We start from the raw sequence: 10,677 nt of genomic DNA, 5'->3' as shown, positions 1-10,677 counted from the left end.
TCAAGTCAAGTCGTGTGGTGGAATCTGCAATAAATCTACAGATTTCTTTATTTTATAGCACATCACTCCCCTGTTTCGTGGATCCGCTGGGCAATCCTTTTCTTCTGAGGAAACACAGACCATCGGCTTCACCAGGCAGTGACTTCATTCCCAGCACCAATTTCATCACTTTTCCCCACAGACACAAAGACCGTGATGACTTCTCCCAGGTCCAGCAAAGGTTTCGTGTTCTTTAAATTCCCTGAACCCCCAAATTACTCCTTTTGTTTAGAACAGGAGCTGCACTGGCCGTGGAAAAATAGAACTTATTCCACAGTCCATGAAAATGGCAGCTTCTGCCATTGCAAGTTAGCTTTGCTTTGCCTTTAGAGAGGCTCACTCATCTGCTTCATTAAAAACTACCTAAACCCATGTTTTTAAGATACCAGATTACCTGACAGTACAACTATGGCCAGCTTTTTACCTCATTATAGGAGTAACTGGGGTTCATTTAATGCCCTGCTTGAGCTTAACTTGCCTCCATTGGAATTGCTGCCATTTTCCTGTTCACTTCAGATGCACTCTGTCCTTGGTGCAGTCAATGTTAGGGACAAAGCGACCAGGAAAGAAAGGGGAGCACTCAGAGCAACTGCCTGCAGAGCCAGCCCCAAACCACGCTGAGCCCTAAGCAAGGTGCATTACCAACAACCACATCAAGGACTCCTCTTCCTCTTCCTCAGCGCGGGCTCCATTGGATTAAGAGCCACGAGGCCCGAGTCAGGGATGAGTTCTGCAAGCTGACGTCCTGCCTGCAGGTCAGTAAGAACGGGGGACCAGAGAAAGGGATTTCAGTGGCAAGGATCTGCTTTGCTTTGCTGGCAACACGGAGCCATTCACGCGTTGTGTTTTGTACATACCCTGGTTCTAGGCTGAACTTGTGAACCCAATTGTCTGGACTGCGGAGACAGGAAAGCACCACCACCACCACCACCGTAAGCAACATCAAGCTTTTATTTCAGCCCCCTGCAACGCTGCATCAGTGACTGAGATGGAGAAAACCTCTTTATAATCAACATGGTAATATGCAACATTACAGTAATCAGAACCCTGTCTCTACAATACTTCTGTGGAACAGCAAGTGGTTTAAGCAAACAAAACAAGGCGAAGTTTTACTATTATTGGCTTATTTCTGAACTGCAGTCTGCCCTCACGCTTTCCCATTCAATTACAGTAAAAATTCCCAGCTCTGTGGCCCCCCAGGGTGCTGTCATCAATGTATAAAATACACCCTTACACTTCATGTGGTTTGGAGTCCCACGACCACAAATGAAAGTTACAGGCATGAGAAACACCACGTGGAAGAGAAGGAAATAGGTGCAGTTGGCTCAGAGTCACCCAGCGAGTATGAAGTCAAAGCAGGCACAGCAGAAGGGGAGCCCGAGTGCATTCCCATTCCTGCTGCAGTGAGCACATTGATCAGAATCGAGCTGAGGCTTTTCTGCTTCATATTTGAAAGCATCAAGTTTTTCTCCATCTGCACGAGCGAGGCTCCCCTTGGGTTAAAATCCTTCTAGAAATGGCTTTGCTCCAAGGTGGTTTTTCCCTTTGAGGTGTTTGAAAAGCCAGAATTATCTCCACTAGGACAAGCTGGGCACAACCCATCTCACAGTGTTCTCCCCACTCGGCCTGCCCCAGCAAGGAGCGCTTCTGAACCCCTCTGTTTCACAGCACTGAGTCAAAGCGGGGTTGGGTTGGGTTGCCTTTTTAAGCGCCTTATGAGCTCTGAGAACACACACGTGCACAGTCAGATCCTTTTCCTGTCTGGTTGGGTTATGCCCATCTCAAGCAACGGCTCTTTCCGTTGTGCACACTTGTTCTCTGACACTTGGCTGCTGTGTCTGTTGAGATGTGAACAAGCAGCAACCAGTGTGGGAGAAAACCAAGGCCAAGGCACACACTGGTACCCACCGGGCTGAGCAGAAATCATGTATCATAGAGGAAAACCTTCAAAGAGCTTTCTTTGGCTTTCTGCTTGCTTTTGAGAGGCACTTAGAAAGAAGAAATCCAGGTGAGAAGGTCCAGACCCCAAAGAGGCGCTGGCACATCCCACACCAACATGCCAAAGGTATAAAGGCACTTTCCTACAGGACACAGGGCTGAGCAGCTGGATCATGGAGACAGGAATTAGGAACCTTCAGTGCCAAGCTGACCTCAGGGACTGGGTCCTGGGCAGATTCCCACTGTGGGCCTCAGTTTCCCCACTCTAAGGGCAGCTCTAACACTTGGTCTTTTTGCTGAAACACTTTAGAGGTGCATAGAGAGAAAGCAATAAATAAAACATGAAGCTTAAATGGTTTCATGAGAAATCCTTTAAAAAAACAGACCCCTCTCCCCATGTTCCATAAAGAACTAGAAATATAGCATTAAAAAAAACAACTTTTTTCTTTTTAACACAATATTTAGGAAGTAAAATTCAAAGAGCTCCATTTGGTCACTAACCACTTCTACACGTTTCACATGTTTCTACAACAGCACAGGCAAGGGTATGTTCAAGTGCCTATAACCCCAAATTTGGCACCATGTGCATGACAGAACCCTAGCACTGACATGAACATGGTGGAACACAGCAGCAGTTCTCCATTTCTCAGCCCTTACTCTTTCCTAATCAATCCTTTTCAACTCCAGAGTGTGAAACCCCACATTTCAATGTGCTCAGTGAAGGTAACCAACCTTCTTACCACCTTCTCCCTCCACAGATGATAGAAAGCAAAGAGAGACAGGAGGAAGACTTTGCCAGAGAAACACAGCTCTCCCTTAGCAGGGATCAGGACAAGCCAATTTAACGTGGTAACTATCTAGTGAGCTTTTACCCACTTATTCTTGTTGTTGGCAAGAACCACTCTCACCAGCGAGTACCTGGGGATGTGCTCTTCATTTCTTTCCTGTCCTGCAAAGTCTTCTCCTTTGCTCCCCCCTTGCACCACTAAACCCAGCGGGAGGGCTTTCAGGGAGCTCCCTGTCCCACATCAGCCCTGCCACCAAAGTCACTCCTGGCTACAGAACAGCTGTGGGGAAGCAATTCCTCAGCAGTTGCAAAGCTATTTGAGATGGCAGGCTACAGGGAAAGGGATGTTGTTGTCTCAAAGGAGTATCATTCCACTATCCATGCCCTAATAAAGTGGCAGCAGAGTGATTGTGCTAGACAGAGGCTGAGTGAGAAAGGACAAACAGAGGCACCTGGGTGATTCCTGATGAAAGCCTGAGGTCTCTGCTGTAAAGCACCAGAGTTGGGATGTACAAAAGTAAGGGCTGTGCTACCCAGTTTCTCAAATCACACCAGTGATTCCACGGGTCTGGCTGCACAGCACACCAGCTCATCCACATCTGGCTTCCCATCCTAAGGGCACTTACTGGCAATGAAGAGCTGTGTTGGTCCCTCCAGGACATGTAAGCAGAGGTCTGCAGTTCCAAAGCACAAAGTAAAGAGTTTGCTGCAATCCCACACTGGGAATCCAGAGGCATAGAGAGTGTGCATGGAATGAAGGTCACAACACCTGGGACTGGTGCCCTTGGGTATGGTGGGTGCAGGCAGTGGGGAATAAAAGGTGCAACAGCATTAAAAAATATACCTTTACCTTCCTTCACCCTGCTCGAGGCCAGCACGTGGCAGGGGAAGAAGTGCTCCAAATCAGTTAAAATCAATCCAAGGCTCATGCTTGAACACGGACCGTGCTCCTTTATGAGCAGCAGAGCTCCCAGCTGCTACTACACAAGAGCAAGGGGAATCGTCTCGCTCCTCCCTTCTTCCCTTGCTCCAAGTCATTGCAGTGATGCTCTGCTGAGGAGGAGTTTGCATTGAACACAAGGCAGCTCGTGAGCATGGAACAGAAATACCCCCAAAACCACTGACATCCAGGTTAGGAAAATACGATGGTGACAACAAGAGGAGGAGGTTGCTGCTAGAGCCAAGCAGATGGCCCCGTCAGTGCTCTAACAGCAAGCCCAGCCTGGCGGGGTTGGCTCTTTTATGTTAATATAATCCCCGCTGCCAGCAGCAGAGGAACTTCCATCACCAGCGGATGAGGACATCATCTTTTCAATGAGGACTCTAGAAGGCAAACACACGTGAGTTTGGTTTGGGTTGGTTTAACAGGAGGCACGGGGCCAGCACTACAGCAAAAATCAACAGCAGTCCATTCCGACAGGACGCAGAACTCCAGACCTTCACTAAACAAGCAGGTTAAGGAACCCGAGAGCACTGACAACAGCGCTACTGCCATTACCTGCCAGCATCAAAGACCATGTGATGAGCAGGTAACACAGCAGCCACCTCACCTTGGGTCCAGGTTAGGACTGGGACACAGCAAGAGGCTCCCTATGTACTAACTGCCCACCCTCAAGGTGCAAAACCTCAGTCTAACACCTTTCAGACAAGGCCAGATCCTCCACTGAAGGACTGGTGCATCACCAAAGAGTTTCTAACACCTTTGCACAACAAGTCCCATCCTCCTGGTAGAGGCCAGCATATGAAGAAACATCCCTGGTATTGTTCAAATGATTTTCTGTCACCAAAAGCACATCAGAGCTTAACCAAGGAGAAAGCAAGCCTCTGACCTTTCAGAATTCAGGTTCCCTTGGGAGATTTACTTGTGTTTTATTGCTGCTGTTTGTTACCTGCTGACAGCATCTCCCTCACCTCAAAGGCAGCCGTGTCTGAGAGAGGGAATCAGCTCTTTGGTGGATCGCCAGCCACTGTGCCTACCTCATGGACTCATTGATGTTCTTGTTCTCCTTCACAGACGTCTCCACCCAGCCAGAAAAGCCATTTTCCTTGCTGAACCGATCCACTTCTTCTCTTGTCACTGCCCATGGGGAGAGGTCGCACTGGAAAACAAGAACCATTTGAAGGTCAGCTTTTTGGTTCTTCATCTGGGAGGGGAGTTGTGCCCCTCAGCAAACACTGCCCATGTGCAGGCAGGCAGCAGGCTCAGCCCGTCACAGCTCCCAGATCACAACCGATAGAGAGCTCTTAGGGCAAGGGTCTTGATGGGATGTTGCAAGCACCCATCTATTTATCTCCTCAGAGATGCTGACACGCCTCAGTCAAGCACGCACGGAATGGAGGTACGGGGAATCTCTGTCACTCATCCAAAATCTGCCTGGCCTCTGGGTAGCAAGGAAACGCGTTAGCTGTAAAGGTAACCTGTGTGACGTGTGTGCTGGGAAGGGGCAGGGCGAAAACCTGCTCCAGTGGAAGGTGTCCCTGCCCATGGCAGGGAGGTGGAACTGAAGGAGCTTTGAGGTCCCTTCCAACCCAGGCCAGTCTGGGATTCAATACAGATGATAACAGCTTGTATTAGGTGAGTGCAGCGTGTCAGCCACACAGGTTTCCTTAACGCAGCTAACTGGTAACCTCAGAACAGCCATCAGGGAATGGTGTCTTTGTGAAGGAGAGAAGAGAAGCCACTCTCCTGCCCACCCATCACGTCTGTGAGTCAGCTCCAGCTTTAGGCTCTCTCAAAGCAAGCAAATCTCAGGCTGCATCTGGGAAGCTGCTGAGCCAGCGCAGGCATGGGAAGAGCATAAAGGTAGGCTTGAAATGAAAGGAAAACAGACGATGGAAAGACAGCAGCTAATCCTCACGGGGAAACCTGATCCCCACGAAGCCAGGCATCCCTCGGGCTGCTCTGAGCAGCACCCACAGCACCACACACAACCCGCCCAGGCCACTGCAAGTGGAAGAGCACAACACAAAAGCTTCCTAATCCAGGAGCTGCAGAGCTCGAGCTCCAGCAGCACAAGCACTGCCTCCTGGGAGAGAGCAGCTGATAACATCTTGGTGCCTCTCACACCAAGTCCTACCACTGCCCGAGGAGAACCCTCAGAGAGGCAGAACATGCAGGAAGGGATTAAAGAGACCGCAAGCTATGGGGCAGCTCTGGGCAGAGCTCATTGCTAAAGGGGTCTCCTTCCCTTCTGCACCCCTGTTGCACAGCCGAGCCCACAGAGCACACGCAGAGCTGCTCACTTTGTTAGCCAGCAGCAGGCAGGGCACGGGGCTCCCATCGGGCAGCAGGAGCTTGCTGTCCAAATCCTGCTTCCACTTCTGGCTGCTGCTGAACGTGCTGATGTTGGTGACGTCGAACATGATCACGCAGGCGGAGGCCTCCCTGTAGTAGAGCCGGGTCATGGACGTGAAGCGTTCCTGCCCTTGGGATGGAAAGGGAACAGAAGTGACCCCCCCGAGGCATCATTTCCAGGTTTGTTCATGCAAGGAACACGTTTATCCCAGAACGTCGCGTTCTCAGCTGGCACTAAACCTACACTTAAATAATGGGGAGATATTATGGGGGCACTGAGAGCGCTCGTGTCACACTTCATGGGTCAGGAGCATGGTGAGAAACAGCATTTCTGACAGCAGCATCCCACACTGGGTTGGGCTGGACCTTAAAGCTCCTCCAGCTCCAACCCCTGCCACGGGCAGGGACCCCTTCCACTGGAGCAGCTTGCTCCAAGCCCCTGTGTCCAACCTGGCCTTGAGCACTGCCAGGGATGGGGCAGCCACAGCTTCTCTGGGCACCCTGTGCCAGCGCCTCAGCACCCTCACAGGGAAGAGCTTCTGCCTAAGAGCTCAGCTCAGTCTCCCCTCGGGCAGGTTAAAGCCATTCCCCTTGGCCTGTCCCTACATCCCTTGTCCCAAGCCCCTCTCCAGGTTTCCTGCAGCCCCTTCAGGCACTGGAGCTGCTCTCAGGTCTCCCCTTCAGGAGCCTTCTCTTCTCCAGGCTGCCCCAGCCCAGCTCTCTCAGCCTGGCTCCAGGGCAGAGCTGCCCCAGCCCTCGCAGCAGAGCCGGACAATCCCCTCCCTTGACCTCTTCTCCCTCAGCCTCGTGCTCTCCCTGGGGCTCCCATCCAGCCCTGTCTCTGCTCTGCACTTTGAGTCCCCTCGAGCCACCCAAGTGCCTCGGCACAGCTCAGGGGAGGGGAGCAGTGTGCAGGGACCATGGCCGTGGCCATCCCCTGCTGCTCAGGGCACCCCAAGAGCTCTGTGCCCCCCAGCTGCTCATGTTTTCAAATGCCTTTTTGGGGCTGAAGCTGCACCCAGCTCCTTGCTGCAAACTTCTCCTTCCTCCTTGCTTTTTTAGGGACTCCAGAAGCACGCGGCCGGGCGGAGGAAACCGCAGCCCTGTGTTCCTCCCCCTCCACATCCAGAGCTGCTGCTTCAGAGTGGGTGCTCCTCGCTCTGCTTCACCGCATCCAGTGCTGCCTCCTGGAGCACCCCCTGCTCCCGACCCAGCCCCACGCCTCCCCTTGCCCTGGGTGCTCCCAAGGGATCCGCTGGCTCTGCCTGCACAGATCCGGATCCCAGCAGCTGGAGCAGTGCCTGGAGCTGCTCCACACAGGAATCAAGGCCAGGCTGGACACAGGGCTTGGAGCAAGCTGCTCCAGTGGAAGGGGTCCCTGCCCGTGGCAGAGGTTGGAGCTGGAAGAGCTTTGAGGTCCCTTCCAACCCAACCCATTCCATGATTCCCTGCCAGAAACAGGGATTTTAACACACCCTCGTGGCTGAGGTGTTAAAAACCCAGCTTCACATGAGCCCGTTTCCCATTCACTTTGTTCTGGCTTTGACACAGGGAAGGAAAGGTGACAGACTGATCACCTGCGCTGCGGATGGGCTTTGATTGAGCACTGAAATGACCCCTGCAAACCAGAGCCCCTCGGAGCAGGGCAGCCCTGCCCCTGCAGGAGAATCCTATTGGAGGGAGGGAAAGGAAAAGGGAACAGAAGAAGCCACCGAGAGCTTCGGGTACCTGCGATGTCCCAGAGCTGCAGCCGCACGGTCTCGGACTCCGACCACTGCACCACCTTCAGCGCGAAGTCCACTGCAGCAGCCGGGAAGAAAGGAAACCGCGTCAGGGGCTGCTCCTCTGCAGCCTCCCCCGTTCCCCAGCACCGGAGGGACCTGGAGCTGTTGGAGCGAGTCAAGAGGAGGGCACGGGGATGCTGCGAGGGCTGGAGCAGCTCTGCTCTGGAGCCAGGCTGAGAGAGCTGGGCTGGGGCAGCCTGGAGAAGAGAAGGCTCCTGAAGGGGAGACCTGAGAGCAGCTCCAGTGCCTGAAGGGGCTGCAGGAAAGCTGGAGAGGGGCTTGGGACAAGGGATGTAGGGACAGGCCAAGGGGAATGGCTTTAACCTGCCCGAGGGGGGATGGAGATGAGCTCTGGGGCAGGAGCTCTTCCCCGTGAACCGGACGAGCTTCGAGGTCAGGCTGAGGCTGGAGCCGCGCTGCGCTGGGTGCTGGGGGCACAGCCCGGGGCCCGAGCAAGGAACAACCGGAACCGGAACCGGCACCGGCACCCCCCGGCCGCTCCTCCCGGTCCCGGCCCCGGTCCCGGCCCGGGCCCCACCTCCCACCGTGCTCTTGTAGTGCCGGCTGAAGCTGTCGCTCGCGAGCCGCCGCACGAGCGAGGTCTTGCCCACGGCCGCGTCCCCGACCACGAGCACCTTGAAGAGCCGGTCCCGAGGGCCCATCCCGCACCGGCACCGGGGCTGCCGCGTCACGTGAAACGGTCACGTGACGGACAAGCGGACGCCAGCCTTAAAGCGGCGCTGCCGGGACCGGGCGCAGGAACCGCGCCCCGCGCCCCCCAACCCCAACCCAGCCCCACGGACTCCTGCACCCCAGCCCCAACCCAGCCCCACGGACTCCTGCACCCCCAACCCAGCCCCACGGACTCCTGCACCCCCAACCCAGCCCCACGGACTCCTGCACCCCAGCCCCAACCCAGCCCCACGGACTCCTGCACCCCCAGCCCCAACCCAGCCCCATGGACTCCTGCACCCCCCAACCCCAGCCCCATGGACTCCTGCACCCCCCAACCCAGCCCCACGGACTCCTGCACCCCCCAACCCCAACCCCAGCCCCACGGACTCCTGCACCCCCAACCCCAGCCCCACGGACTCCTGCACCCCCAGCCCAGCCCCACGGACTCCTGCACCCCCAACCCAGCCCCACGGACTCCTGCACCCCCCAACCCCAACCCAACCCCACGGACTCCTGCACCCCCAGCCCCAACCCAGCCCCATGGACTCCTGCACCCCCCAACCCCAGCCCCACGGACTCCTGCACCCCCAGCCCAGCCCCACGGACTCCTGCACCCCCAACCCAGCCCCACGGACTCCTGCACCCCCCAACCCAGCCCCACGGACTCCTGCACCCCCAACCCCAGCCCCACGGACTCCTGCACCCCCAACCCCAGCCCCACGGACTCCTGCACCCCAACCGCAACCCAGCCCCACGGACTCCTGCACCCCCAACCCCAACCCCATGGACACCTGCACCCCAACCCCATGGACTCCTGCACCCCAACCCAGCCCCACGGACTCCTGCACCCCCAACCCCAGCCCCATGGGTTCACAGACTGAACCCTGTTGGAAAAGGCCTTCAAGAGCATCAAGCTCCGTGCCTCCTGCATCCCCAAGCCTGTTCCTGTGTCCCTCTGGCTCCAGGCAGCTCTGAGCCCCACTGTTCCATGTGTGGGGCTGACCCACAGCAGCGAGGAATGGGAGCTGCCGAGGGCCCTGCATGGGGCAGGATTTATGCTGGGGGGGGGAAACAGCCCCAAACCTGCACTAGGGAGGATGGGGACCCTTCAACAGCCACCAACGAGGGGCTCAGGGTGCCCCTAAAGGGCTGCAGCAGCAGTTGATCCCTCACACCCACGGGCAGCACAGGACCCACGCAGGGAACCCCTGCGGCTCCTGGGGTCCCAGCAGGGGTAACCCCATCAGTTACCCACATCCCAGCGCTCCTCCTGCGTACCAGCGCATTGGCTCATCCCAGTGCACGTCCAAAGAGCTCCGGTGTAAGCAAAGGATGCAAAACACGGAATGGGTTGGGTTGGGAAGGACCTTCAGTGATCCAGTTCCAGCCCCTGCCATGGTCACACCCCATAGAGACCTTTAACCAGGCGAAGGAGGCACCAGGGCCCGCATAAATAACCGTGCTCTTTATTTAACCAGTATCATTCACCAGGGAAGGCGACAGCTCGCACGGGAACTATAAATAACCGAAGTCTTTGCGCCTCGAGCGGGAAGAGGAACCCGGCGTGGGCAGCGCAGGGCTGGCGAGCAGGCAGCACGAGTGCAGCGGGGGAAAGGGCTCTCCCCATCCACGGGCAGCTTCCAATCGCGCCCCCCCCAGCGATGCTCTGAGCCCCCTCCGGCCGCAGGAGACCACGAGCGGTGGGTTCTCGGCCTGGGGAGCTCGCAGCACTGCGACACCCAAGGGACCCGCAGAGGTGGTCACGGAGGGAACCCTCTGCTCCTCAGCGCTGGGCAGAGAATGGGGGAGCAGCGGCTGCTGCAGGGGAAGGGGGGTTTGGTTCCTGGTCTGAGCAGAGCTGGGGCCAAAGGAGAGCTGAGAGCAGTCGGCACCGGAGCACGCGGGTCGGAGCCACGGCCACGGTGTGATCACGGGGAGGGGAGAGGAGAGCAAACGCTATGGGGCACGGGGAAGGGGAAAGCATCCCCAGAGTATCAGAGGCTACGAGGACCCCATCTCTGCCCCCAGAGCACAGCAGCAGCAGCAGCAGCACCCGCTTACACCCAGCGGCAACAGGAAAGGCTCCTTTACAGCCTGAGAGGGGAGCAGGCACGAGCCCGGTTCTGTTTGAGCTCATCCAGTCCAACCCTTACCCCAGC

General features: G+C 56.1%; 1 protein-coding gene and 1 long non-coding RNA gene across 3 annotated transcripts; one reads left to right on the top strand and one right to left on the bottom strand.

The window, feature by feature from the left end:
* Positions 1–88: 88 nt before the first annotated feature.
* LOC134156974 (uncharacterized) lies at positions 89–2,330 on the top strand. The gene is made up of 2 exons (XR_009962153.1): positions 89–794; positions 908–2,330. It is a non-coding gene; the product is annotated as an uncharacterized LOC134156974 (long non-coding RNA).
* Positions 2,331–3,136: 806 nt separating this feature from the next.
* RAB29 (RAB29, member RAS oncogene family) lies at positions 3,137–8,532 on the bottom strand. Of its 2 annotated transcripts, XM_062605446.1 has the most exons (5): positions 8,382–8,532; positions 7,788–7,859; positions 6,008–6,189; positions 4,742–4,863; positions 3,137–4,087 (listed from the first exon to the last, which is right to left on the bottom strand). In XM_062605446.1, exons 1-5 carry the CDS (start codon positions 8,503–8,505, stop codon positions 3,970–3,972), a joined length of 618 nt encoding a protein of 205 aa, XP_062461430.1. In that variant the 5' UTR covers positions 8,506–8,532; the 3' UTR covers positions 3,137–3,969. The 2 variants fall into 2 exon arrangements, with proteins under 2 accessions (XP_062461430.1, XP_062461432.1); XM_062605448.1 differs by lacking the exon at positions 7,788–7,859.
* Positions 8,533–10,677: the final 2,145 nt, after the last annotated feature.

Source organism: Pezoporus occidentalis, unplaced genomic scaffold, assembly GCF_034315485.1.
Source record: "Pezoporus occidentalis ecotype Australia unplaced genomic scaffold, CSIRO_AGI_Poc_V1 ctg92, whole genome shotgun sequence".
NCBI lineage: Eukaryota > Metazoa > Chordata > Aves > Psittaciformes > Psittacidae > Pezoporus > Pezoporus occidentalis.
This window is presented reverse-complemented; position numbering and strand designations above follow the sequence as displayed.